The sequence below is a fragment of the Poecilia formosa genome, unplaced genomic scaffold (genome assembly GCF_000485575.1).
Source record: "Poecilia formosa unplaced genomic scaffold, Poecilia_formosa-5.1.2 Scaffold548, whole genome shotgun sequence".
In the NCBI taxonomy this organism is placed as follows: Eukaryota; Metazoa; Chordata; class Actinopteri; order Cyprinodontiformes; family Poeciliidae; genus Poecilia; species Poecilia formosa.
In genome coordinates, this window is record NW_006800487.1 from 188,601 (window position 1) to 214,893 (window position 26,293).

The 26,293-nt window shown below is 48.1% G+C and overlaps 6 protein-coding genes across 12 annotated transcripts; 2 read left to right on the forward strand and 4 right to left on the reverse strand.

Moving 5' to 3' along the window:
• The first annotated feature begins 4,315 nt into the window (after positions 1–4,315).
• Positions 4,316–8,806, forward strand: dytn (dystrotelin). The gene is made up of 14 exons (XM_007540571.2): positions 4,316–4,596; positions 4,766–4,840; positions 5,549–5,741; positions 5,816–5,901; positions 5,984–6,063; positions 6,124–6,195; positions 6,270–6,433; positions 6,517–6,628; positions 6,751–6,884; positions 6,944–7,100; positions 7,166–7,212; positions 7,496–7,637; positions 7,707–8,352; positions 8,477–8,806. Exons 1-14 carry the CDS (start codon positions 4,578–4,580, stop codon positions 8,563–8,565), a joined length of 2,016 nt encoding a protein of 671 aa, XP_007540633.2. The 5' UTR covers positions 4,316–4,577; the 3' UTR covers positions 8,566–8,806.
• On the reverse strand, positions 8,580–13,194 carry zdbf2 (zinc finger, DBF-type containing 2). 6 transcript variants are annotated; one of them, XM_016665114.1, is made up of 11 exons: positions 13,082–13,194; positions 12,357–12,447; positions 12,232–12,288; positions 12,049–12,145; positions 11,812–11,969; positions 11,459–11,732; positions 11,081–11,422; positions 10,614–10,739; positions 10,213–10,550; positions 9,826–9,994; positions 8,580–9,755 (listed from the first exon to the last, which is right to left on the reverse strand). In XM_016665114.1, exons 3-11 carry the CDS (start codon positions 12,273–12,275, stop codon positions 8,973–8,975), a joined length of 2,331 nt encoding a protein of 776 aa, XP_016520600.1. In that variant the 5' UTR covers positions 12,276–12,288; positions 12,357–12,447; positions 13,082–13,194; the 3' UTR covers positions 8,580–8,972. The 6 variants fall into 6 exon arrangements, with proteins under 6 accessions (XP_016520600.1, XP_016520599.1, XP_016520598.1 ...); XM_016665113.1 differs by having other exon boundaries at positions 11,081–11,421; positions 11,470–11,732; positions 12,049–12,163; XM_016665112.1 differs by having other exon boundaries at positions 10,213–10,547; positions 12,049–12,163.
• Positions 12,622–18,668, forward strand: arl11 (ADP-ribosylation factor-like 11). 2 transcript variants are annotated; one of them, XM_007540563.2, is made up of 5 exons: positions 12,622–12,688; positions 17,324–17,389; positions 17,458–17,573; positions 17,643–17,820; positions 18,450–18,668. In XM_007540563.2, exons 2-5 carry the CDS (start codon positions 17,333–17,335, stop codon positions 18,576–18,578), a joined length of 480 nt encoding a protein of 159 aa, XP_007540625.1. In that variant the 5' UTR covers positions 12,622–12,688; positions 17,324–17,332; the 3' UTR covers positions 18,579–18,668. The 2 variants fall into 2 exon arrangements, with proteins under 2 accessions (XP_007540625.1, XP_007540624.1); XM_007540562.2 differs by lacking the exon at positions 12,622–12,688 and adding an exon at positions 15,558–16,093.
• On the reverse strand, positions 13,396–15,459 carry eef1b2 (eukaryotic translation elongation factor 1 beta 2). Its single transcript, XM_007540564.2, has 7 exons — positions 15,305–15,459; positions 14,588–14,710; positions 14,386–14,515; positions 14,242–14,308; positions 13,899–14,024; positions 13,599–13,666; positions 13,396–13,522 (listed from the first exon to the last, which is right to left on the reverse strand). Exons 1-7 carry the CDS (start codon positions 15,382–15,384, stop codon positions 13,436–13,438), a joined length of 681 nt encoding a protein of 226 aa, XP_007540626.1. The 5' UTR covers positions 15,385–15,459; the 3' UTR covers positions 13,396–13,435.
• ebpl (EBP like) lies at positions 18,617–21,173 on the reverse strand. The gene is made up of 4 exons (XM_007540561.2): positions 20,714–21,173; positions 19,900–19,969; positions 19,439–19,577; positions 18,617–19,028 (listed from the first exon to the last, which is right to left on the reverse strand). The coding sequence occupies exons 1-4, from the start codon at positions 20,888–20,890 to the stop codon at positions 18,779–18,781; spliced, it is 636 nt and encodes a 211-aa protein (XP_007540623.1). The 5' UTR covers positions 20,891–21,173; the 3' UTR covers positions 18,617–18,778.
• A 154-nt stretch (positions 21,174–21,327) lies between these two features.
• Positions 21,328–26,185, reverse strand: cavin2b (caveolae associated protein 2b). Its single transcript, XM_007540560.2, has 6 exons — positions 25,182–26,185; positions 24,709–24,849; positions 24,506–24,607; positions 23,569–23,829; positions 23,342–23,494; positions 21,328–23,256 (listed from the first exon to the last, which is right to left on the reverse strand). The coding sequence occupies exons 1-6, from the start codon at positions 25,407–25,409 to the stop codon at positions 22,864–22,866; spliced, it is 1,278 nt and encodes a 425-aa protein (XP_007540622.1). The 5' UTR covers positions 25,410–26,185; the 3' UTR covers positions 21,328–22,863.
• Positions 26,186–26,293: the final 108 nt, after the last annotated feature.

Genomic DNA, 26,293 nt, shown 5'->3' on the forward strand with positions numbered 1-26,293 from the left:
CCAACGTCAGATATCAAATAAGCCCCGCCCACCTGGAGGGGTTTGTGTTAAGGAGTTCATAAGCCCCGCCCACTGAAAGGAGACTGTCTTAAAGCTCCATTCTCTCTCTGACTGACAGACATGAAGGCTGACAGTCAGGAAACACTGACACAACGGCAGAGAGGTTCTGGGTTAACAGAACCATCCAGAACCCAAAGCCCATTTGGACCCAGATGAAACCAGATTCAAACTAAGATCATGAGTTCAATATGCACACTCTACAGGTTCCTCAGCTTGTATCTAGAGCTGGATCATCCCTGGAGAGAAGCAGAACCACCTAACCCTCCGTTAAATGGGCCGGCTGCATCAGAACCAAACCCAACGCTTTGTTAAACGGGCCATCAGAACCAAACCCAACGCTTTGTTAAACGGGCCATCAGAACCAAACCCAACGCTCTGTTAAACGGGCCATCAGAACCAAACCCAACGCTCTGTTAAACGGGCCATCAGAACCAAACCCAACGCTCTGTTAAACGGGCCATCTCCAGCTGAAGTTGTTTTTAAAGCTTCCAGTGAACAGAAGCCAATGTCTCTGTGTTTGTTGTGTTAGAAGACACTGGAAAGTCTCTGATTGGCTGAGATCTCCACTGGAATTACAGGATGTCAGCCATATTTGGTCTTTGAGACGTTGGAACTGTGTGTAAAGATGTTGACTTGTTTAGGATGTGGAATTATCCGAAAGTGACGAAATTCTGGGGAAATTCTCCTTCCTTCTTATGTTTTGGGTTAAGCTTAGTTAAGTTTTTTGAGTTTAGTAGCCTTCATCTAGCCTTTAGTTAGCAGCTGTCAGACAGGAGGTTAAAGGTCATCAGGTCGGGACTTGAACCTGTGACGGCTGCCTTGAGGTCTCAGTCTGCGGTGCAGAGGTCAGGCTTCACCGCCACGCCCTGTTTAGTTTTATTACATTTGTGTTACATTCTTATGGTTTTTCTGTTTTTATGTACATTTATTATGCATTTGAATTTTTTATGATTTATTTATTTGCATATTTTTCTTTTTTATTCTTAAGTATAATTGCTCTAATATTTTTATGTCTTATTTAGTGGTAATAAGTTTTTATTACATTTTCACACATTTTCTGTGCTTTATTTTTATATTTTTGTTTTAATTTTTATGGCCTTACTATTTATAAGTGCATATTTTTATTTCATTTTTATGTGTATGTTTTTTGCTTTTTACTTTGTTTTACGTTTTTTATTATTTAACATTTTGTTATTTTTATATAATGTTTACATGTATTTTTATTTCTTATGTATTTTATCTATTCTTTTGAATTTTTTTTGTTTCACTATTTTCTGTTTCATTTTGTTATATTTATATGTTATTCTTATGTACTTATTTTATATTTTATCTTATTTTATTATTTATACTTTTGTTTTATTATTTTGTGTTTTTATTATTTTTTATGTATTTCATTATTTTGTCTTCTTGGTGTTTTATTATATTATGTTTAATTTTTTTATGTTTTATTCTGTGTATATATTAACTTCCTGGTTGTGTTTGCTCCTCTCTCCTGTCATTCCTCCAGCTCTGAGCTTCTTTCTGCTTTCTGTTGATGTTTTATGTTTTCAACAGCCAGGCCCCAGCAGCCTGGGGTCATGGGGTCATCCTCAGGACAGGCCGTGCCTCTGTGACGGCGCCGTGGAGAAACCGGACCGTGGCTCCGCCTGCGGCCGTTTAGCTCAGTCCAGATGCTGGACAGCTGCGGTGTCGGCCGCTGCGGCCGCCCGATGCCAAACAAGGCGCTCAGTGTGAGCGAGAACAACGGCGGCCGTGTTCCCAGCCCGGCCACAGAGGACGCTTGTTCCCCTTCATCAAACATTTATTCAGAACCTCGTCCAGATCCGCTCCACGATATGATGCTGCTGCACCCACCGGTCCTCCAGAACCGACCCACAGCCAGCGCTGGAGGTCAGTGAGCCCCTCAGAGCCCGGCTGGAGGTGGATCCTTCTGTCCATGGAGGTCAGCGTCTCCTGAGGGTTTCCACCAAACAGAAAACACTGAAAAACACTCGGTGGATGAAGATGATTCCTCTGGTTCCTGATGCAAATATGTAGAAACAAGACAAAACTGACCTATAATTAACGATTGAGCAGGCACGTGCTGAGGGGGGGATTTGGGGAGCTTGAGCACCTGCCCCTTTTGCTCCTTGCCCCCAAGTGCCTTTTTGGTCAATTTTTATTTTTAATTTTTTGTATTATTTCCTAAGCCCTCTTCTGACACATAGTAACATGTACTAAAAGCCAGTCACCTTGTTACCTTTGACCTTTTGCCCGTGACGCATGACGCAGTTGCCTCTCGCGCAGTGAGATAAGGCGGCTAACTGGAGCTTAACGTAGCGAACGTTCCAGATTACAGATCAGTTTTTGGTGAATTTAAAAAAAACGTTTTTGGTGAATAAAGTGGAGCAGACTTGCTACTTGTCAGATGACGGAAAACGTTGAAGTATCTTTTCTGCTTCAGCAGTTTAAGCAGAGAGGTAATGAAATACAACAGACACTGACAGGCCTCTGCTTTTCTCTGAAGAACTACTGAGCGGGAGGAGACAGCCAGGTGAGGAAAAACTGTTCTTATCTATCGATTCAGTATTTTATCATACAGACATTAGGCTGTTGTTGTTGTGCTATTAGCTAGCTGCTAGCTAACGACTTTGCTAGCAAAGCTAGATAACGAAAAAGCTTCTTCCCTGTACCGTTAATGACATCAGTCATTCTTCAGTATCGCTTATGCAATAAGGGGCACATCGTCCGTCCAAAACCGATCATCTCCATGATGGATAAATGTCAGATCTTCTAATTTCCTTTGCTGCATAATGTACATGGCATTTATTCTGGCATTACGTAAATGCATGAAGGAGAATAGCACTTAAATAAAAGTCCAACAAGGATATTCATTTAGAATTAAAAATAACTCACCCTGAATTACCATGATAGATATAATGTATGTCATTAATGAAAGGGAAAAAACTCAACCCAGACTTTAAGTAAGTTTAGGGTCTGGTTTGCAGAGTATGAAGTTAATTTTTTCCCCAATTAGTCAATGAAAAAAAAAAAACTAACCTCAGTTAAGTAAAATAAAATTGTAATCAAAACTTTTGGAATTGTAATGATTCATTTAAAAAAAAAGTTTTGTTTAAAAAACTTTTTTTTTTAATTAAATGACTCATTTTTGTCCCATGAACTTAAAAAGTTATTTGCCAAACACAAACTTTTATTTGCACACATCAGAAATCTGTTGTTGCGATTTTGGGTCCTGCCCATGATGTCATGTGAGAATCACAAGCAAAACTTTGAGTCACAAACAAAAACTTAGAATAGCAAGACATGCATTAACAATTCAATTTTTGCTTTTATTTATTTATTTATTTATTTTTTGTTTTTATGCAGTTCCACATTAAAGTTTGATGCAGCTCTGCTTTCCTGAATGGACCATCTTCATCTCCACTGCAAGTGTAGCTCTTTTTTATAGATTACAGTCACTAAAAGGCTGCACTGTGCCCTTGTTTACATTTTTAATAGTGTAATTCTGTAAAGACAAAATATGTCTGGTGGTCTAGCTCTGATTTACAGATCTTGCTAAATTGCGGGTTTGAATATGGCAATACTTTCTTTTAACAAAATAGACCTGCAGAAAGAAATGACTAATAAAATATCTTACATATGTATAGCTGTATGCTGTATATAAAGATTTTCCTTAGCTTTGATTGTACATCTCACAATTTTGTAATTTATCATTGTTTATTAAACTCTGAAAGCTGAGAGGCTTTGTTAATATTCTGTCCTAAAATGCAGTTAGATGAGCACTTTTTTATTTTTGAGCACCTGCCCCTTTAGTGGTCTCTGCACGGCCCTGCGATTGAGCAAAATATAAGAGCAGATTAAGTCAATAAATCATTAATATTGATGGAAAAGTTACAGTTCCACTGGCAGATTATTTAAAAGATATTTTTCCCAATTTACAAGTGAAATAATAAATAAACTCCTTGTTTTTTATTGTTGTTCAGTTGTTCAGTTTTTTAGGATTAATCTCAAAATTTCTGAGTCTTTTGTTGGACATGTACTCCTGTGTTGGCGTCCTCTGGTGGTCAGAGTCAAACTGAAGCTCTGTCTGAATTTACCTGTCTGGACTCAGAAGTCTCCAGTTCCCAACTTCTGATTGGTCGGCGCTGCTGGCTGCTGATTGGCTGTCGGGCAGCAGGTGGGAAACGGCAGCCATGTAATGTAACACCTTCATTCATCATTGATGAGCAGCAGCTCCTGATGAAGGAAGGTCCAGGTCTGGTTCTGGTCTGATCCTGGTCTGGTTCAGCTCTGATTCTGGTCCAGTTCTGGTTCTGGTTTCTTGGGTTCAGGTCAGAATAACCCAGATTTTATCTCATTCCTCCATCAGCCTCTGTTGTTCCGTCTCTCCAGAAGAAAGCGGATCCAGCTCCTGTTCTGGTAAGTGGATCAGAACCAACCCAGCAGGTTCTGGTTCTGTAGAGTGAGTCCCGGAGTTTGACTCTCTGTGGAGGATCTAAGGAATCCACCGGATCTCCATGGATCCGAGCCGCACAGGTGAGATCAGTTCTGTTGTTCAGAACCAGGAAGGTTCAGACGGGGGTTCTGGTTCTGGTTCTGGTCTGAACCTTGAACCTCATCTGGCCGCCGAACCTGGACCTGCTGATGTCATTGGTCCAGTCAGTCAGTTCCAATATGAACAGTTCTTTTGTTGCTCTCTGAACAGAACCCATGACTGAGGCCCGTCTGTCCGTCTACAGAACCGCCATGAAGGTCCGGTCTCTGCAGAGGTTCTGCCACAGTAAGACTCACTGGTTCCTTCCCAGTTCAGCTCTGCACCAGTTCACCAGCAGTCCAGTTCAGCTAAACCAGTTCCTAAACTGACTGTGTTCAGGTCATGAATGAACTTTTTCATTATAACCAGAACCGATTCACTTTGCTGATTTGGGACAGTTCACTCTGAAGTGACTGGTTCATGAGGAACGAACAGGTTCAGTGATTCAGTTCAATGATTCAGTCTTCAAGGTTCCATTAATTCACATCATCAGGACTTAGTGACAGTTAATCATTAAACATGTTTAGTTCACCTTTAATGAACTAAATGAATCAGTTCATATCATGTACTGATTCATATTAATGACTCAGTGAATGAATTGGTTCAGTTTAATGAATCACTGAATGAATTGATTCATATTAATTGAATCACTGAATGAATCAGTTCATATTAATGAATCGCTGAATGAATCAGTTCAAATTAATGAATCGCTGAGTGAATCAGTTCATATTAATGAATCGCGGAGTGAATCAGTTCATATTAATGAATCACTGAGTGAATCAGCTCATAATAAATCACTGAATGAATCAGTTCATATGAATGAATCAGTTCATATTAATGAATCACTGAATGAATCAGTTCATTTTAATGAATCAGTTCATATGAATGAATCACTGAATGAATCAGTTCATATTAATGGATCAGTTGACCTTGTGACCTGTCTTTTCGTTCCAGTGGACGCCATCTTCATTCAGCACATCGCAGCAGCCTTCCAGCTGGTGGGCGGGGCTAATCCCAGAAGTGACGCCATGTTGAACAGGGAAAGCGTGGCCGAGGTTCTCAACAGGATGTTTAATTGCGCGTCCCAGGAAGTGACTGCTGCGGCATCAGAGGAGACCGGCAGTCTGCTGTTCAGGCTGTTTGATCGGTCCATTTGATCGGCTCCAGGTCCGGTTCTGATTTCTAGACGACTTGGCTGATTCTGGACCTGCTGTGTTTCAGAGAGGGGACCGGTCAGGTGTCGGCCCGGTCTCTGCAGACCGCTCTGGTCGCTCTGTCTGCGGACAGCGTGCTGGCCAAATACAGGAGTGAGTATCTACCAGTGTACTGATGAGAACCAGAACCATCTAGAACCAAATGGACCCGGATGGTTCTGGCTCTGTCCTGCAGGTCTGGTTCGTCTGTCAGGGGACGGCTCCGGATCCGTCACCAGGTCTGGACTCAGCTCTCTGCTGCAGGACCTCAGCAAGGTAGGACTACATTTCCCATCATGCCTCAGTGCTCCAGCTCTCTGACCACTGAGTGTTCAGGTTCCTGTGGCGGTCCAGGAGCAGGAAGTGTTCGGCAGCGTGGAGACAGCGGTCACTTCCTGTTTTAACCAGGTGAGGACACACTAACGCTCTGCTGCAGGTGATCCTGACCTCACCTGACCTCACCTGACCCCTCCTATCTGCAGGGCGGGGCTCCAGCTGTCAGCCAATCACATCTCCTCTCGTGGCTGAAGAGCGAGCCCCGGCTGTTGCTATGGTTACCGACTCTCTACAGACTGTCTGCCAGTCAGAAGGTGAGCCACGCCGTCCGCTGCCACACCTGTAAGGCCTTCCCCATCGCCGGGCTCAGGTGAGTTTGATCAGCTGGACCAGGTGAGGACTGAGAGTCACTCAGGTGAGACGTGTCCAGACCCGCTGTGTGTCTGTGCTCAGGTATCGCTGCAGGAAGTGTGTGAACGTCCAGGTGTGTCAGGACTGCTTCCTGAATGGCCGGCAGACCAGGAAGCACAAAACACACCACCCAGTGGTCGAGTTCTGCACTCAGGTGAGGTTAGGTGAGGTCAGGTGAAGTCAGACAGGTGAGGTCAGTCAGGTCAGGCCAGTCAGGTGAGGTCATTCAGGCACAGTTAAAGCGATCCACCTTTGTTTCTGTGTTTGTGTAATCAGCCCACCTGGAGAGAATCTCTGTCCTCCTTGATGCATAATGCTCGTCACGCCCTGTTGCCACGACGAAACACTCACAGAGAAACTGATAGGACAAGCGTCTTGACTTGGGCGGAGCCAGCAGAGACCCAGAACAGGTGAGAGAGCGCTGCAGGGTAAACCTGTGCAGTCCTGTGTTGAAACGTTCTGCCTGCAGAGCTCCGCCCACCTCTGATGCTGCGACGCCATTGGCCGCCTCAGCACGCTCTTCCTCTTTTGATGAAGAGGAGGCCCGGGACGCCGCGGTGCAGGCATCTCCTCCTCATACTTCGTCCAAGTCTCTGCAGACGTATGAGGCTCTGCCCCCCCAGCAGGTGAGGGAGCTCCAGGTGAGCATCAGGCGTTCTCAGGCAGTGTAATGTCGCATCTCCTCCTGCAGGGGGCGGCGCTGCTGACTGAAGTCAGAAACCTGAAGAGAGATAAGTGGTGAGGCTGGAACCAGCACCATCCCAGTATGGTCTGTACCAGGATCTAACTCAGGGGTGCCCAAAGTGGGTCCTCGAGGGCCGGCATCCTGCACGTTTTAGTTCTCTCCCTGGTTGTAGTAACAACCTTTCCAGCTTGTCAATGTTCCTCTTAGGGCTTCTAACAAGCCATCATTTGATCCAGGTGTGTTAAACCAGGGAGAGAACTAAAACATGCAGGATGCCGGCCCTCGAGAACCCACTTTGGGCACCACTGGTCTAACTGGTTTGAACTGATCCCACAGGCTGCTGGAGCAGCAGCTCGGGGCGTGGCGCCTCACTGTCCAATCAGAGCAGGGCATCCTGGAGGACCGCTGCTCTGAGATGGAGGTCACCATGGCAACGATGAGGCAGCACAACGAAAGGCTGCAGGACATGCTCAACCAGGTAGCTGGCAGCTGGGGGACAGGTGCATCATGGGAGCTGTAGTTTATTTGTTTGGTTCTTCTACATCAGGCTCTGAGAAAGATGGAGGCTCAACAACACGCCAACAACACGGATCACACTGAGGGAGGAACCGCCACGCCGACCTCTGACCCGCCAACCGACGATGAGGAAGAGGAGGAGCTGATGAAGGACGGGGATGAATGGAGCCTGAAGGAGCCTCAAACTCCATCTCTCACAATTCCACGCAAATCCACTCTGTCACATGATGAACATGAGGAGAAAACGCTAAAGGACTGTCAGCCAATAGGACGACAGGAAACGCCAGAGGACTGTGAGCCAATAGGACGACAGGAAACACTAAAGGATTGTCAGCCAATAGGACGACAGGAAACGCCAGAGGACTGTCAGCCAATAGGACGACAGGAAACACTAAAGGATTGTCAGCCAATAGGACGACAGGAAACACTAAAGGACTGTCAGCCAATAGGACGACAGGAAACGCCAGAGGACTGTGAGCCAATAGGACGACGGGAAACACTAAAGGATTGTCAGTCAATAGGACGACAGGCAGACCAAGAGGAGGAGGGGCTACAAACAAATGTCGCCTCTCTGTCTGATGCAGAGGATCCTGGGACTTGTAGTCCTGAAATCTTACTGCAGCAGACTGTGGACAGACTGAAGACGGAGATGGACGGGATGAGAGACAGAAACACAGGTGAGACATAAATGGACAGATAAATCACACAGGTGAGACAGACAAACAGGTGGACCACCTGTCTCACCTGCCAGGTGTTCCCTGTCCCAAACAGAAAGAACAGCTTCTGTTTGTCTGCTTCCAGGTGAGAGCGTGAGGGCGGAGCTAGCGGCAGCAGCGGAGCAGGTAGGGGATGCGGTGTCCCGCCTGGTGGACGCTGTGAGGACAAACTGAGCAGGCGTGGCTCGTAGAAAAATTTTATTCAGGACCAATATTTAAACACGCAGGTAGAAAAGGTAAAAACATGGCCACCTGTTAAACAGTATGGAGACACAGAGCTGCCGAACGCTGAACAGTAAACAATGATGTCAATAAGTATGTCTCCATGGCAACAAACATGTAGCTGTACTGGTTTCCATTTGTAAAAACGTTCTTTACCTACAAAATTATTAAAACAGATTATCTATAAAGAAAATAATTTATTTTGTCAGCCATTTTTTACACCAAAGAGGAAATGATCTAACTTCTTATTGCACAGTGGAGTTTTCATTAGTGTCAGATTAACACCTGGTGAATGTCTACACCTGCCCAGGTGAGCTGGGACAGGTGTAGCGGTGTCCTTGTGGCTCCAGTCCGTCATGCTACCTGCCCCCCCTCTCGCAGCCGCGCCTTCTCTGGCTCCGCCCTCTGCGGGGGGCCGGGAGGGCGTGGCCTGTGGAGCTGAGGAGCTTCCTGCTGGGCGCTGCTCGTCGAAGCCCCTCCCTCCTGGGCGGAGGGGGCGGGGCTTGAATCCTGGTCCTCCGTTGGGAGGGTGGGGGTCGTGGCCTGCTGCCCCTCTCTCTCCCGGTGGGCGGAGTCTGAGGAACCCTTCCTGTCCTCCTGACGGTCTCTGTCCCAGAGTCTGCACTGAGCGCGCTCATCAGGGCCGCGTCGCCTTTAGGCCCCTCCCCCGGCCGGCGGTCCATGTTGAGGTCAGGACTCAGACTCCGGAACAGCTGACGGACGCACGGCGGCGGCTGGCCAGAGGGGGCGGGGCCTCTGGGTCTCAGTAATGCCTGTGGAGGGTTTCTGAGGATCTGATTGGTCCCTGGCTCGTAGAACTTAACAGGAAGTCTTTTGTACTTGACCTTTAGCCTCTGTAGGTCAACAGGCCTCCGCCTCCTTCTGCAGCGCTTGGGGGCGGAGCCTGCAGGCGGGGCGCCAGCAGAGCAGGACGGGGAGCAGAGCAGGTAGACCAGCGAGGTGCGGGGCTGGACAGGAGTAACGATGCTGGAGTAACACGCAGGCAGCGAATGCCACGCCTGGGACTCAGGGGTTCTCTCATTGGCTGCAGGGTGGCTGGTGGGTGGAGCCTCTGAGGACAGCTGATGGACAGTCGGGATAACCAATCGTAGCGTCTGAGTGCCGTGACTCACTTTAACCACCTGGGAGGACAAAACCAGGTGAGACGTTTGTTTCCAAGAGAGAAAATTTGACCCAACCCGTCCTGCTCACCTGACATCTGGACGCCACTCTGAAGCTCCGCCTCCGCCTCCTCTTCCTCATCCTCATCCTCACACAAGCAGAGTCATCATTATCATCCTGGTCCACCAAGGGCAGCACACCTGTGTCTGGCTCCGCCTCCTGGGCCTCAGGGGCCTCTTTCCTCCTCCGCCTGCCAAACCTGAAAGAAACAGATCACCTGAGGTTAAATCATCACCTGAGAACACCTGAGATGACTACCTGTGTATCTCAGACTAATGAACTGCTCCAGATGAAACGTCCTGTCTGATTACATGTTTAGACAGGTGAACCAGAAAGCTAACAACTAGGAATGGATGTAAAGATGTTCACCTTTGATCAGGTGAGTTAGCAGTTGAACAGGTGAGCAGGTGTTGTTACCTGGCCAGCGACTCTGTGTCGAAGTAGCAGATGAATCTGCCCCGTCTGAACTGCTGGACCAGCCTCTCCACGCGGGCCTCGTCCTCCTCCTCAATCTGGGTCCAGGTCTTCCCCCTGAAGGATTCTGGAATATGCTGTGGGACTGGCAGAACGTCCTCTATGGGGACGTCCCAGAAGCCCTGGTCCTGCTGGCCCGCCCCGCCCAGCAGGGCGCAGTCCAGCTGGCTGGAGTACACCTGGTCTTCCATGTCCACCTGGACGTCCATGAGGCGGCCCAGGTCCCGCCCCTCTGTCTGGCTCACCTGGACAGGTAGGTGAGGTCTCTTTAAAACCACCTGCTGAGCAGAATCACAGTCAGAACCTGGAGAAACAGAACCGCCCTCCAAACCCCCGATACATACCTGTACAGGTGTGTCCCAATCCTCACTCTGCGTTTCCACGGAGACAGGAAGGCTGAGATGGAGGCTCTCTGTCTCCTCCTGCTGGTGGTGAGCTGAAGTGATGCTGTAGCAGCACATCTGGATCACCTGGGAGGGTTCAGAGGGGACAGGTCAGGTGACATCAGCTCTGCCTCTGATTGGCTGGTTAACCCCAGGTCTGCACACCCACAGAAGATGCTCCAAAACATGAAAGAAACATTTTAATAGGTTTTCAGTTTTATTCATTATTCATTTAGCATAAATGCTGCCTCACACCTGGGTGGAAATTACTTTATTCATCTGATGTTCAGTTATTTATATTTTTTAAAAATTACATTTATTGTATTTCATTTTTTCTACATTGTTCAATTGTTTCCATGACCTTCCTTCCACCTCTCTAGTGCCCCCCAGAGGCCCCCACTGTGAAAAACCCTGGGTGAACCACCGACCTCTTCAATGGTCTGCTCCACCGGGTCGCTGTGGGTGGAAAACGCCTCCGCCTTCTGGACCGCTCTCCTCTCCTTCTGCCAACTCACAAAGGGCCTCTGGGACCTCTGGGGCTTCAGGGGCTTCAAGTCTGAGCAGAACCGGGCCCTTGGTCCTGATGAAGTTTGGACCTTTGCCTCTGCAGGGGCCTGGACCCTTTGGCTGGCAATCAGGTCCAGCTGATTGCCACTCAGGCCCCTGGGGGCCTGAGTGGATGATGAAGAGTCACTGAGTTTCCTCCGGTTGGTCTTCCTGTGGGCTTTTCTGTGGACAGAGGGCGGAGCCTGAGGCTGAGGGGGCGGAGCCTGATGCTGAAGAGGTGGAGACTGAGGGGGCGGTGCCTGGGGCTGAGTGGGCGGGGCTTGTTGTTGAGAGGGTGGAGTGTTTGTGCAACAGGGCGGAGAAGATGCTCGTCCTTCGTCCTGGTCGCCTGATTGGCTGTGGAAGCTGTGTTCTGTCTCCTGATTGGCTGGCTGACAGGAAGCGTCATCAGAGCTGGGCAGGTGTTCTCGAGTGCCTAGTGACTGTCCGTCTCCGTCAGAGGAACAGAGTTCATCAAGCTCCGCCTTCGGTAGCGGGGGTGCGGAGACAGATGGGAGGTCAGCGTGGGACGGCCTGGTAGACGCAGACGGACAGGTTACCCATAGCAACAGCTGGGCTGTTGCGTTAGTGTAGGTGTGTTTATTTTGCTCACCTGGCATCGTCGTAGCGATGAGGGTGGTGCTCCTGGACGTCCCGCAGGAAGCGCTCCAGCAGCGTCAGCCTGCTCTGGTTGCCCCTGGTGACGGACACGGCGGCGGAGCCTTTGGCGGACGCCCGGACGGAATCCAGGTGTCTGAGGCTGGACAGGTGCTGTGTGGGACACATGGTGATGATGTCATCAGGAGCCTGAGTGACACCAGACTCAGTCTAAACTCAGGTGTTCCTGTACCTGGTCCAGGCTGGTGTAGAGGACTCTGCAGTAACCACAGTAACCCTGCCTGCTGGGCTCACACCTGGATGGACCGGGCTCTGGCTCCTCCAACATCCTGCCAGACAGAGAACACCTATAGCTCACCTTTATTGATGACTGTCTCTGATGTCTTTATTGATGTCTGCCAGCAGGTAAGCTTACCTGCTGGGAGGCTCCGCCTCCTTCTGGTTACCTTCATCGGACATCCTGATGGCACACCTGGAACACATACAGCTAATAACACACCTGCACATGGTGAACACACACATCCACACAAGACAACTCACCTGGAGGCGGTGCAGTCAGAGGGTCTGTCCAATCAGAGCGCTCCATGCTGTAACTAACGGCAACGAGGCGGGAGCTCCAGAGTCCATGAGCCTGAAAGGGAAGCAGACAGCCACACTGGTTGCTATGGTGATGCTGCCTCTGCACATGCTCAGAAGTGTGTTTAGACTCAGGTAAACCTCACCCAGCGTCACGTCAAACCCATCAGAACTATTCTGGTGGAGCCTGATCTTCAACAGAACAGTTACCTCCTAAAAGAGCTCAGTACTGGACCCGGTATTGATACACATAACCATGGTAACATGGATTATTCAGCCTGGATTAACACCTGCCGGTAATGATAGTTTTCAGTTACCTGTCTAACTCTAATCCAATCAAAGCACCGCTCTCCTCGCTGTTGACCAATTGTACGCCAGCTGATTTCACTCTAACCAATCACAGTTTAGCTTCATGTATTTCTAACCAATCGGCTTGCACTTCTTGCTAAAATAGTAACCCATGTTTAGTCAATTAAAGTCTCGGTTCCGTATTCTGGGTGCAAATAGGGATTAAATCGGGTCGTCTTTAACCATGGCAACAGCGCTGCTGACGTGTCACAGCGGTCAGCTTCCGGTTAGCTATGTTGTTAGCCGATTAACTCCTGAGCTTAACGGCAGCACGGAACTCGTCAGCGGCGGTCCGGTCCCGTCACTGCCGCCTAGAACGACTGACTGTCGGGTTCTTTTACCTGCAGCAGGTCGCTGGTTGCTGTTTTTACGGATTATTTATCTTCTTCCGCCGAGCGCTACTCCACTGCTGTTTAGTTTCCGGTCCAGTCTTCTTCTGCTCCATGTGGAAGAGATCTTTAAACTGTGTCGCCGCTAGCGGCCACATAGAGGAACTGCAGCCTCATACACGCGATTTTAAGGTGATAAATTCACCTCATCATTCAGATTAACCTGGAGAAATTCAGGTTTTATAAATTTAAGTGTTTCAACCATCATCGTTTTAACTTTAAAGCTGGACTAAACATTTCCCCTGAGATTAAAGACTCAACAGCTGTTTGTTTTATGCCAAGTGCTTTTTATTAAACATGATTAACTCAGATCTTATTGAAAGCTGCTACATCCATGGACTGCACGAAGTCCTCGAAGGCTGTGATCTTCTCCTCCAGGATGTCTGTGCCCACCTGCAACAGGAAACACTCAGTCAGACCCCTGGCAGACACTCAGAACCAACCAGGAGTCGCTCTTTAAGCATCTCACCTTGTCATCCTCCACCACGCAGCTGATCTGGAGCTTCTTGATGCCGTAGCCTACTGGGACCAGCTTGGCTGCACAGATCACACCATGGGTTGGTTATTACCCGTCAATAAAACTGTTTAATGTTTAATGGATGAATGTGATCAGTTTCTGCAGCGGTCAGATCAAAGAGTGTCCATCAGTCTTCAGCCGAAAGATGGTGAGATGGATCATCAGCTGTGCAGAGCAGCTACACCTAGTCTGGGGTACTGTGTGATACTGTGTTACAGGTACTGGTCCCAGTACTGTGTGCGGTCCTCTTACATTGTCCCCAGACCAGCCCGTCCATCTCGATGCTGCGGACACACTCCTCCAGCTTGGCCATGTCCGTCTCATCGTCCCATGGCTTCACGTCCAATAGGAGCGATGATTTAGCGATGAGGGCGGGCTCTAGTAGGAGACAGAAGTAGAAGTCAGTTGCCAAGGAAACCCCACCATGCTGCTCTGATTGGTGGAGACTCGTCAGGTAAAAACAGCTGTCCATCAGGCAGTCAGCCGAAAGATGGTGATTGGTTACTCATCATCCAGAGCCACATGGAAGGTAGTTTGACTCTATAGGGCAGTCATGTGATAGGTGAGGTGTCCTGTGATTGGTTGAGTGACGTACTTTTTGCTTTCTTGGCGGCGTACTCGGCCAGGCGCTGCTCCTTCAGCTTGGTCGCCTCGGTGTCTTCCTGACAGACAAAGACCAGGGTTTAACACCAAACCTGAGCTCCCCTGTGACGTCACCATGACATCATAACGTCCTCACCTCCTCGTCAGAACCAAACAGGTCAATGTCGTCGTCATCGTCATCGGCGGCGGCAGGGGCAGAGCCTGAGGTAGCGTCGGCCACTCCCGGAGGGCCGTACTGCCCCAGAGGTCTCTTCACACCTGGGAGGCTGACAGCCAGGAAGCGTTGGTCACACCTGTGCACTCTGACCCGAGGATGACGACGATGGGGGCGGGCTCACCTGTTCTTCTGGCTCTGGTACGACTTGATGTGGTTGTACCACCGCAGGGCATGGCACAGGTCTGCTGGGGGAGGGGCTGAGAGGACGTCAAAGACCGCCACATCAGCCTGAGAGGGGACAAACCTGTGGAGGACAGGGTTACCATGGTTACAGATGACTCAGCTGATCTCTAAAGGTGCATTTCCCCCTGTTATTGGAGTCTAGACCGAAAACCTGACCACTTGGGCTTGGTTAACCTGGACTGGAGAATGAATGGACCAGAACCAGAATCCTGCCAGATCAGACCAGGTTTAGATGCTAGACCTAGACCCGATTTGTAGTCTCAGTAATATTAAAACTCCTAAGCTAGTTTCTAATGTCTCTGGTTCTGAGTTTAGAACCGACTTTAGGTCCAGCATGAGCTTACAGAACCTACAGCAGCCACTGCGCAGCCGCAGAGAGGCTGTTAGCACCATGTGACAGCACAGTACGCCACATTAAACCCAAATAAACCAAATATTTTGATCTAAACTATGAAGTCAATTAATCTACCATCAGCTTTCATATGTTTATGTAAAACCATGAACACTTCCGGCTTCATGGAGCTCTAGTGTAGCTCAATTTATCGCCGGACCTGAAGCTAACTGTTAGCCACGAGCTGAGCCAAGATGGCGGCAGCCTCGCTGAACCCTGCAGGAGCTTCTACCGGGACGTTCTGCCAGGTTCTACTGGACTCACCCTTCGATGTAGCTGCGGTCCGACAGGAAGTCGTTGAGGACTTTGAGTCCGGAGGCTGATTTCAGGTCACCGAAGCCCATGATGGAGCTGAAGAACCAGAGAAGAAGGAGGAAGAAGGAAGGAGGAGGAGGAGGGAGGAGGATATATAGGCAGTATTCTGACTCCTCCTCAGCGGATTCTGCTCCTCCTCCTTCAGGGGTCCAGCAGGGTCTTCCATAAATTACAATATGTTTCAGTTATGATAGAGATAATCTGGTGGCTCCAGAGAGAATAAAACTCCTAAATAAGTTTATAATATCACATAAAACCCATTAAAATGATTTAAACCTCTCACATAAAACGAGTGTGGAGGGAGGCCAATCTCAGTATCCAACTCAATGGGAAATTAAGTGGAAGGAAGAACTGCCTGAGAAGACTGCGAAGCAAATATTGCTTAAATGTTATGAGGTATACTCTTCCACTATTCATGTAATGATTATTAAAGAAGCAGCAGTGATGTACTTTTGGTAAACAGGTTTTCTTTGACAGCCTGATTTCCATATTCATCTTCAACATGGTCACATGACTTCCTGCTCAGCCGCTCTCACCTGTTGCTGACTCCTCAGCAGGCCGGGTGTGTCTGAACAGGAATGCAGTCAGACCATCCTATTGGCCACATGGGCAGCAGCAAGGGCTGCTATAGGCTGATAATCAGAGAGGGTCAGCTACACCCGAGGGCTGTCAGAGATCCAGTCAGACTGATTCTACAGCTCCAGAGCGATGGGCCAGGGCAGCTCCGCCTGCCCTCAGGTGAGTCCCTTATTTTCCTCTCTTTGGTTGATTATTGGATCCGGTTCTCTCCTTCATCTGGATCAGCTGGACCGGAACCAGTTTCATTAAATGGAGATGTTTGATAAACCAAATGGATCCAGTAAACTCACCTCTGCTGGTTTGGATCAGGAGTTAGGAATACCTCAAAGCTCTGGGACAAGCCCACATACCTGGAGGACTTACTGCCTGTCCAGAACCTCTGGATCCGCTCCATCAGGAGTACCAGAACCTCTGGATCCGCTCCATCAGGAGGTCCAGACAGATGGACATTTGTCCCTTACAGGATGTCAAAGAAAAGACCAGAAGAAGAAAACAAGGCCTGAAAGAATCAAACGTTTTGAACATTTTCTCGTCCAGTTCTGATCCAGAACTGCTGTGACCCAGAAATGTTTCCAGTCCTGTTTTAAAGGAACCCACAGGTTCTGAACATCTCAGGTTTTCAGGGAGTTTGATGGTCCACATGGTTCCTATCAGACCACAAACTCATCCTAAAGACCTTTTAGACCACAGGTGCCCAAAGTGCAGCCCAGGGGCCATTTGTGGCCCTTGAAGTAATTTTGCGAGGTCCATTGACCACAAACGAACCGAAGCATAAAAACACTTTTTTTTTTTAAAGGGCGGGTTTCTAATGACTAATTTATATCTTCTTAACTGTAGCTTTGTACATAGTGTTTTCTTTTGTTAGTCATGTTTTGTTTTTGTTTGCTGCTTTCATTTTAATATCCTAGTAGATAAGATCACAAATATCCAGTCACTGTCTACTCAGAACCAGACTTGGCTGAATACACCAAAGGTTTTTCACTTAAATTCTTTCAGTCATTTCAGAGAATCGACTAAAAACATTTTCTGGACCAACAAAGAAAACATTCAACTGAGTATTTTTTTTGTTGTTGATGTCACCAGCATAGCTTAGCTAGCCTTGAAAGGTTAAGTAGCTTTAACCTTTCCTCCGCCTACATCGCCCAGAATGCTGTGTGGTTCTGGATCAGATGTCTATTGTGATATTTATTGTAAATGACTCATTGTCCAGCCCTGACAGCTTGTAGAGTAACTGCTTTGATAAACCATCTCATGGTCCTGAAAGGTGGAACTCCTCTGGTTCTGGTTCGGTTCTGGTTCTAGCCTAAATCTCCTCTGGGATCCAGACTGGAAGACTTCAGCACCAGAACCAGCTGAGTGTTAACCTGAAGCCTGTCCTCCTCTGTCCAGGTGTTGATCATGGGTCTGGACTCTGCGGGGAAGTCCACCCTGTTGGCCCATATCCTGACCGGACAGGTGAGTCTCAGAATATCGTGAGGGTCATCAGCCCTCAGGTGTTCTCATGAAACCTTTTACCTTATCAGGCAGTCAACACCTCGCCGACCGTGGGGTTCAACGTGGGAACACTGGAGCTGAACAAGCAGTCGTCTCTGACGTTGTGGGACATTGGCGGACAGAAGAGCATGAGACCCAACTGGAAGTGAGTAAACAACACCCAGCAGGTGTGTCTCCCTAGCAACCGGCCAAAGGGATAACGGATGTCCTGCAGGTACTACCTGGACGAGTGCAAGGCGCTGGTGTTCGTGGTGGACAGCACCGACGCGGCTCGCATTCCAGAGGCGCAGATGGCTCTGAAGGGCATCCTGAGCGACGAGAAGCTGCGAGGAGTTCCTCTGATGGTTCTGGCCAACAAGAAGGATCTGCCCAACAGCATGACCATACGGGAGGTAGGGACACTTCAGACGGTGCAGACCAATAAACTGATCATCAACAGAACGAAGAGGATAAATCAGGCAGACAGATTCAAGTCAGTCATATACGTCCCAATCAACAATGAATCAAGTTCAGTTTATTGTTCAAATTAATGAAACCTCTAAGAAAACCCAGCAGATTGGCCTGTAGCGCTACCTCAAACTGTGCAGCAGGTGGCGACAGAGGGAAGCTTGATGTAACACTTATTGGTCAATGAGAGAAAGAGTCAGTTCAGATCCCTTCTGTGGTCAGCCTTACCTTGTTAGTTATGTAGGATGCAGGAACCTTATAGTTCACTGGGAGCATCCATGAGACAAGAGCCGTTTGGGGTCCCATGGCAACCATTAGAGAACAAGAACTATATAAGGAAGCACCATGTTGGATCTTTGGGCTCTTCCCATCTTCTCTAGACATCAGTCATTTCTTTGACAAAATAGAATAGCCTTGATTTCATATTGGAGGTTCTGCCAGAACTCTGTTCTTTTAAGTCAACATCATAGGACAACAAATGGACTGAAGATCAAAATTAACAAGCAACAAAGTGAAGGATAGACACTGGATCCACTGTAGACCATGAAAATAAAGAGTCTAATCTTCTCCTCAGGTGTCCAACAAGTTGAACCTGAACAGTTACACAGACAGAGAGTGGGAGATCCAGGCCTGCAGCGCCACCAAGGGGCTGGGTCTGCAACAGGCCTTCCTGAAGGTCAACAAGCTGATCAAGAGGAGCTGAGAGGAGCGGGAAAGGAGATCCACATCTACAGGAGACACGTTTAAACTCAAGATTTTATTTATAGAGATTAATAAAAGTTTTAGTGATGATCCAGCTATATGATTGGTTCCTTCCTGCTACAAAATCATTTCTGTCACCAGTCTGAGAAAACGATGAGCTCAACAGTGAAAGGTTCCCGATCACTAGTTCACTGACAGCGTCTACAGCTTCTTCCTCTGCGCCGACGCTCTGTCTTCTTTGACTGCATGAAGACTCTGGAGACACAACCAGGACTGGACCAGCAGCAGAACCGGGACCAGGACCCAGAGTCCATTAAAGAAGACCAGGTAGACCCACAGGTAGAGCGGGTTGGACGTGTCTAGGTGAGGACTGCCCAGCAGCCAATCAGGACAGAAGGTCATCCAGCCGCCGTACAGCTCACACACACTCAGAGTGATCTGCAGGAAGTGTCTGAAATACGTTTCACCATCAGTACATGTCCGTCACTACGAGCTGGTACAGGTCATTATGTGGCAGTTTCATCAGAATCAGACTGATTTAACGGCCCATTTAAGATCTGGTTGACCCACATTTGACCACATGAAGCACTAAAGAATAAAAAACTGAATGAAAAAGACAAAGTAAACAGAAGAGATGTAAACGCGGTAAAATCTGATGAAATGTTTCAGGGCTCAGTTTGATTTATAAACCAAAGAATAAAAACCAGTCTAACAGGTTTTAGCAGCACTGCATGTACTGTAATAATATCTGTGGTACTTCATTAGCATACTCTGCAGTACTTTGATTCTATACCTTGTAACATGTAATACTTGGGCTGTATGGGTAGTGCATCTTGTACTTTATTGAAACTGTAGCATTACCTGTAGTACTTGTCATTGAGCACTGCATGTATCAGCAGCAGAGCTAGCAGAGAGTCCAGGACCACTGTCAGAATCTCCAAGGAGACGATGTTTGGATCAGAAACCAACCAGCGACTGTCTGCTTTACCGTATTCCTTCCCTACATGTTGACAGGTATTTTATCCAGATCAGAGCTGACACGTTAAACCATGCATCAAAACTTTCAGGTATATTGAAGGACTAAAAAACATATTTAAAAGTAAAATAGTACTCCATGAGAACTCTTCCATCTCTGGAAATTGATACTGTGGAGTAAGACAGAGGTGATGAAGGGCCTTCAATGTTTATGTCTGGATTCAAGTCAGAGGCAGCTCTCTGATTGGTTGATGGGTGTAGTTTAGAAACATTAAGGACACTCTTTAATGGTATATGCGAGTTACAGAATGACACAGAAATACAAAGCAGTACAAGACAAAACTCACAGAGTTCAGCCAGAGGACCTTCAGATGTCTCCACTGTCCCAACCAGAGACATGTAAACAAACGGACCCTCCTGAGGACAAAAGGGACAGTCAGCCAGATCAAAAGAGCCAACAAAGGAGATGCTGTTTTAATATTTGATGGTCAGTCCAGATGTTTCTGTCCAGGTAAACAATGTGGCGCCTTCTGGCCTGTGGGGGCGCTGCACCAAGAACCACTAAAGGGAACAGCACAGAAACTTCTGAAGAAGACACGAGGGCAACTTCCTTCTTCACCAAATGGATACAAAAATGTATATTGGTCAGATTTTAGCGACCAATATACATTTTCTTTGGCTAAAATCCACAAGATTTTCTCCCACTAGCACTAGGCTAACTCATTCGTTTTGGTTTTATTTACCCATAATACCCTGCACTGTGGTCTACTTCCGTCCACATAGGCATTTTCAACTGAACGCAGATCGAAGTTTGGAGGACCAGAGTTTGATTATCCATTCACCCCCCCCACCCAAAATGAACCGGACTTTCTAGGCAGATGGACTAGAGATGGATTAAAGCGGACTAAACCAGGGTTGGTGTGAATGAATCCAAAATATCTGGAAAACAGTGAAATCTTCAAAAGCAGTTCAGAAACCCATAAAACAGAACGAACAACACAAGTACAGTACTGGGGCGGAAGACAAAGAGAACCCAAAGAATGGTAAACACAATACAAGAGCACAATTCTTAGACAGTTTAAAGGTCAGTTCCTGACGTGGTGAAGAAGACACTCAGAGCTAACAGCAGAGAGTTGCTAAACAAGAAGAAACTCCTCCTACCAGCGTCAGGTGGACGATGACATCATAGAACAGCCACAGCAGGATCCACCAGTCCGTCTTGGAGCTCCGCCCACCATACCTGTGTGTGAGGAGGGCAGCCACCAACAGCTGGAGGCTACAGCCCAGCATAGACAACACAGAGACGAGAGAGAGCGTGGGGGGAGCCTCAGAGTCCATGGTACCGGTACCGCACTGCGTACTTCACAGGAAATACTCAGTACTACACTGTGTATGCTGCATAAATACTTCAGTTCAGTTGGGCCGTCTGATCTTACTGTGCAGAGACTGGACCCAACTCTGGACCGTCCCGCTCACTTTGATTGGTCCTTCTGTTTGATATCACCAATCCTGTTCTGCCATTGGCTGCTGAAGAGACCACCCCACTTCCTGTCTCTCTCACATGAGGGCCGGGATCCAAAGACACACTAAAACCGTATCTCCACATAGACTCTCAGATCTACCTGGCTGATCATAGATGTTCCTCTGATTCCAACAACATTTATCCAGCCCTTTTGGTTCCAGAACATCAGAGACAGGAAACACTCATGTGTGTGTGTGTGATAGTTTATTGACTACAGAGTTTTGTAGGAAAAAAGAATTTATACAAGCATTGATAAGGTGAAAAGCACCGTCAGGTTTATTATCTGGTGAGGAAAGCGTGTCCTCTGACCTACAGAGTTAAAACTTTTATAGCACAGAACAGAAAAAGTGTAACAATATTTACAACAATCTATCAGCAGGTGGCTTCAGAGAGGCAAAGCAGAGGAGCCTGTATTACACTGAGCTCATAAGCATAACTAAAGACATACACCACAATTCAGACAGTCTGGAGACTTTAGGACAAGAAATGTTCAATCAACACCAGAGATGAGATGCAGAAGGAAATAATCTTTGGCAAAACAAACAAAAAAACAAAAATTAACCATTTTAGATCAATCAGTTGGAATCGCAAATCATCAATAATGTTATCAATAATGTGAGACAGCTGGCAGGCACTGATTCACCTTTCTAGCGTCTGGAGTTCAGGAACACTGAGATGATCAGAGAACGTTTGGTAGAATATCAACAGAACCACTGAAACCTGGTGAACGGAAAACCAGGAGCATGATGAATCTAAAGCACGACGTATTCAGAAAACAAACACTGGTGGAACCAGAGGAGAAGGAGGGACGACTACTAAATGGTCAGGCGTAGAACATTGGGAGAACACTGGGGAGACGCTGGAACGTTGCTGAAAGTCTGGCAGAGATTTTTAGGAGGTGCGACAGAATGTTGTGGAAACTTCTAGAGAAATACAAGGAATACAGAGAAAACCCCTTGGAATGTCAAAACATTTAAAAAAAACTTGGATCAACCGCAGAGGGTGTTCCCTTAGGAACATCATAGAGCAATGAATGAGACCTGGTCAGAGGGATGACTGGAGATCATCAGAAGAACCTCAGAGAGAGGGGGTTCAGTTATCAGGGCACATCTAAAAGACCCTGGTTGGGAAAATATAAAACAAAGACCACTAATGGAAACCCACTAGAATTTGATTCCAACAGGGTTTGATTCAAACCTACTGGATGGATTCTCACAGGAACCTGCAGATTCAGCGTCTGCTCTTAGGGAGGACGGTAACCCTGGAGGTTCCTGAGCCCACTCTGCCCTGAAGGTCCCCTCATTTCAAGATGCAGAAGGTCCTTGATCAGGTTGGACCCAACATTTCCCATGTTTTTCTGATGGAAATTAAATAAAATGGTAAAATGGAGAAGAACGGCTGAAGTCCAGACACTGATAGGAACCATGGATCCCAACATGTAGCCATCAGGTTTCAAATGAGAAGAATTCAAGATGATTTTCATCATGTAGACTTCAAACCTGTCAGAACATCAGGGTTCATCAGGGTCCGATCATCTATGATCAAATAAATCTGACCTTCAGACCTAAAGGAGCAACATGTTCTGCTCTGTGATGGTGGTTTGATCTCTGAGAGGTTTATCAGAGGAGAAGGTTGGAAAACTTTTGGGAGAATGTGATTGTTGACTTTTAATGGAAAGTTTGAGGAATAAAGCAGAAGACCTTTTGGTTGTTCTTGGTTCAAACTGAGAGGAGTTCCTTTAGAAAGGTCTGGACACTCTGACTGATCTGATCTAACACTCATGTTCTGCTTAGGACTCCTCCTCCTCCTCCTCCTTCTCCTTCTCCTCTGCTCCATCCTCCTGAGGGAGGGTGGAGGACAGAGCGTACGCCTCACTGAGTCCCTCAGAGACCACCGACACGTCAGCCTCCACCACCAGTGAACCCTCCCTCACCTCCTCCCTGACTTCCTCCACAATCTCCAGCTCCTTCTCTACTTCCTCCCTGACCTCCACTACTGCTTCCACCTGGTCCTGGAGCACCTCCTGCTGGTCATTAGGGGCCAGCTGGGCGTGGACCTCGGTGAAGGGGAGCTCCAGCTCAGCGGCGCCTGGTGAGGGCAGCTGGATGTCGACCTCGGCGGTGAGGGACTCCCTGTTCTGGCCTGAGGCCTCCGGAGGCTGGGAGTCTGAGCTTCTGCGAGGCTGAAGGACACAAGAACATCTTTAGTCTGAACTGAGACTTTCAAAGAATGTCTGATGGTCAGGTGACCAGCGAGAGTCTCTGTACCTTCTTGATGCCAAAGGTCAGAGGGGAGACCTTCAGGCTGGCAGTTCTCTGCTTGATTTTCTCCCGTTGTTCTGCTGAAACGATCTTTGTCCCGATCTTGTTCATCTTCTTCTCGATGTTGTGTCTGGAGAAGGCTTTCTTCAGGCTGTCCACCTGCAGAGAGACAGAGACAATATCGTTTGTCTGACTGATCCAACACCTGGAGGTCTGCTTCCTGTGGTTCCTACCTTCTTCAGGCTGGACCGTTTCAGTTTATCCGCTGTGGACTTCTCCATGCTGTCCAGATCCTGAGGCCACGGCTCCTCTTCATCCATGTCGGCCTCCAGGCCAACATCTTCGTCAGACGACAGGTCGATGGTCTGGAAGGCCCCGTCCTGCCTGTCATCGCTGACACCCGGAGCAGATGGCTCGCCTTCCTCCAGGATCTCATCGCGAGGAAACGGAGGAGGCTCCTTCACGAAAACATTGGTCGGGATCTCGTTTTCCTCCTGCAACAGAGCAAGGCACCGCGTCAGAACCGGACCCACCTAGAAGGTGTGGACTGGATGGACAGACACAGTAACAGGGAGACACAAGGAAACCACAATACACACATTGACCCAGAGACAGAGGAATGCTGGGAATGTTTTGGAAGGATTGTAGGAATCAATCAATCAATCAGGTTTATTTTTGCTGCCAATTTCAGCAGCATGGCAGTTCAAAGTGCTTTCCATCAGGAAAACATTAAAAACATCATAAACACAACGGCGTCAGGTGACAGAAGGCTGACTTTGGAACTGTCCTTATGTGTTTCTGAAAGTTCTGGTCAGATTTTGGGCCTGATTATTAGTTTCTACCAGTAATAACTGAAGCTGGGTGCTGGAATGTTCTGGGAGGATTGGAGGAATGTTCTAATGTTCTGAGAAATGTTCTGGGAATGTTGCGTGTTGCTGACAGGAGGCAGAAGGAGAGGAGTTGACCTTCAGCCACAGAGCTGGACCAGCAGGTTGTGGTTTCAGCCCATAACAACTCCGTTACCATGACAACCACAGCCCCCTCTGAAGATTTTCCAGGTTGGCTCCCCACAGCAGCACATATCCAAATAAGGTTAGTGGCTGAAGAACAGCCAGGCAGCCCTCTTTGGGACCACATTTCCCAGCATGCATCTGGTGACTTCGCACCTACCTGGAAAATGAGCACCTTGAAGTTGTTCCTGCTGATCAGGTGGGCGTGGTTCGCCTCCAGCTTCCTCACCTGAGCACCCTGACGCTCCATCCTCTCCCGGACCTGCAGAGACACAACATGGAGGACATGGTGGACATGGAGGACATGGAGGACATGGAGGACGGTCCGCCAGGTGCTCCAGGTGTGCTGGTGCGTTCACTGACCTCCTTCATGGTCACGGACAGCTTGCGGCTCTTGTCCAGCAGCTTGCTGACGGTGTTGGACGTGTGGCTGTGACTCTTGGACAGCCGGGTCATGTCTGCCTGGATCCCTCTGACCACGCCCTCCATCTGGACCTGGTGCATCTGAAACACACCCGGAACCGGGTCACAGGTCACCCCAGAGCCCAGAGTACAGACAAAACCCTCTCAGTCATCAGACACTCGCTGACAGCTGCGGTTCTGCAGAAGGTCCAGTCCGTTCCTGAGGTGGTACTGGTAAACACACCTTGAGGGATGTGACGTCTTACCAACAGGAAGTGGGATCCACATTCCTGAGGAGGAACTCTGAGGGTGTGTCAGAACATGGAGCAGAACCACAGCCCGGGTCTGGCCCAGATGTTCCTCCACCTTCTGGTCTGGTTCCGGTTTAATCAGCTGTTCTAACTGGACTCTGGACCCTGAACCCGTCCACTCACCTCCATCTTGTTCTGGTTGTCCTGCACAGCGTCCAGCATGTTGACCAGCTTGTCGAGGAGAGTCAGAACCGTGATGGCGTTGACTGGACCCTGACCCAGCTTCTCCGGGTCGAAGGCAGCAGAACCAGAGGCCTGCTCCTCGCCCTGCGAGTCCAGGTTGAGGTTCAGGTCTGGGGCGTCGGCGGGGACCATCAGGTCCTGGTTCTGGTGGGACTCGGTGGTCACCATGTCGACGGAGGAGTAAGCAGAGTCTCCTGCAGTGGAGAAAACACCCAAACTCTGTTCGCCTGCAGTTAGAGAGCTGCGCTCTGATTGGCTGCTGGGAGGGAAACTTTCCAGATAACTTCCTTCTGTGGAAACGTCCACACCTTTAACCCCTTCCCTGCTGCAGCCGGGACCGACTGGAGACACACTGTGGACACCAGCTCTGTTCACACACCTTTCACCCACAGGGAAGTCTGGACCGGACAACTGGACCAGAACCCTGAACCAGAACTATCTGACAGCAACAGGTTTCAGCTCTGCTGCCCCTCAAAGGGTTAAGCTCTCTCTCTGCCTTCAGCCTGGAGCTCAGAGTCTCTCTACCACACCCAGGAGGGAGGGGGCAGTTACCATGGAGATGGGGCAGGAGAGAGAGCCAGTGAGAGCCAGTGTCTCTTGCTCACCCATGTTTTTCCGATGAAGTCATCTGGAAGGAAAACTGCAGCTTTCCTCCCATTGTATTCGAGCTGGAACTCCAGAGTCCAGAGGAAAGCCGGCCCGGTTCCACTGATCCAGAACTGGTTCTGTTAAACTAAAACACAGAGATATTCTTCAATAACCAGAGTCCTGAGGAAAAACGGCCTATTTAAAGTTCCTATGTGTGTCCCGGTTCCACTGACCCAGAACCTCTCCTGGTTCTGTTAAACTAAAACACAGGGATCATTCTTTTATAACCAGAGTTCAGAGGAAAAACAGCTGATTTAAGTTTCCTATCACTGTTTTTCTTAGGATAATTTGGCTGTAAAGCTGTCACCCCCCTCTGCTCTGTTTATATTTTTATAATAAATGTAATTCTGGCTAAATACAAATATTCATAAATTGAACTTGATAAGACACTTTATGTTTCTCTT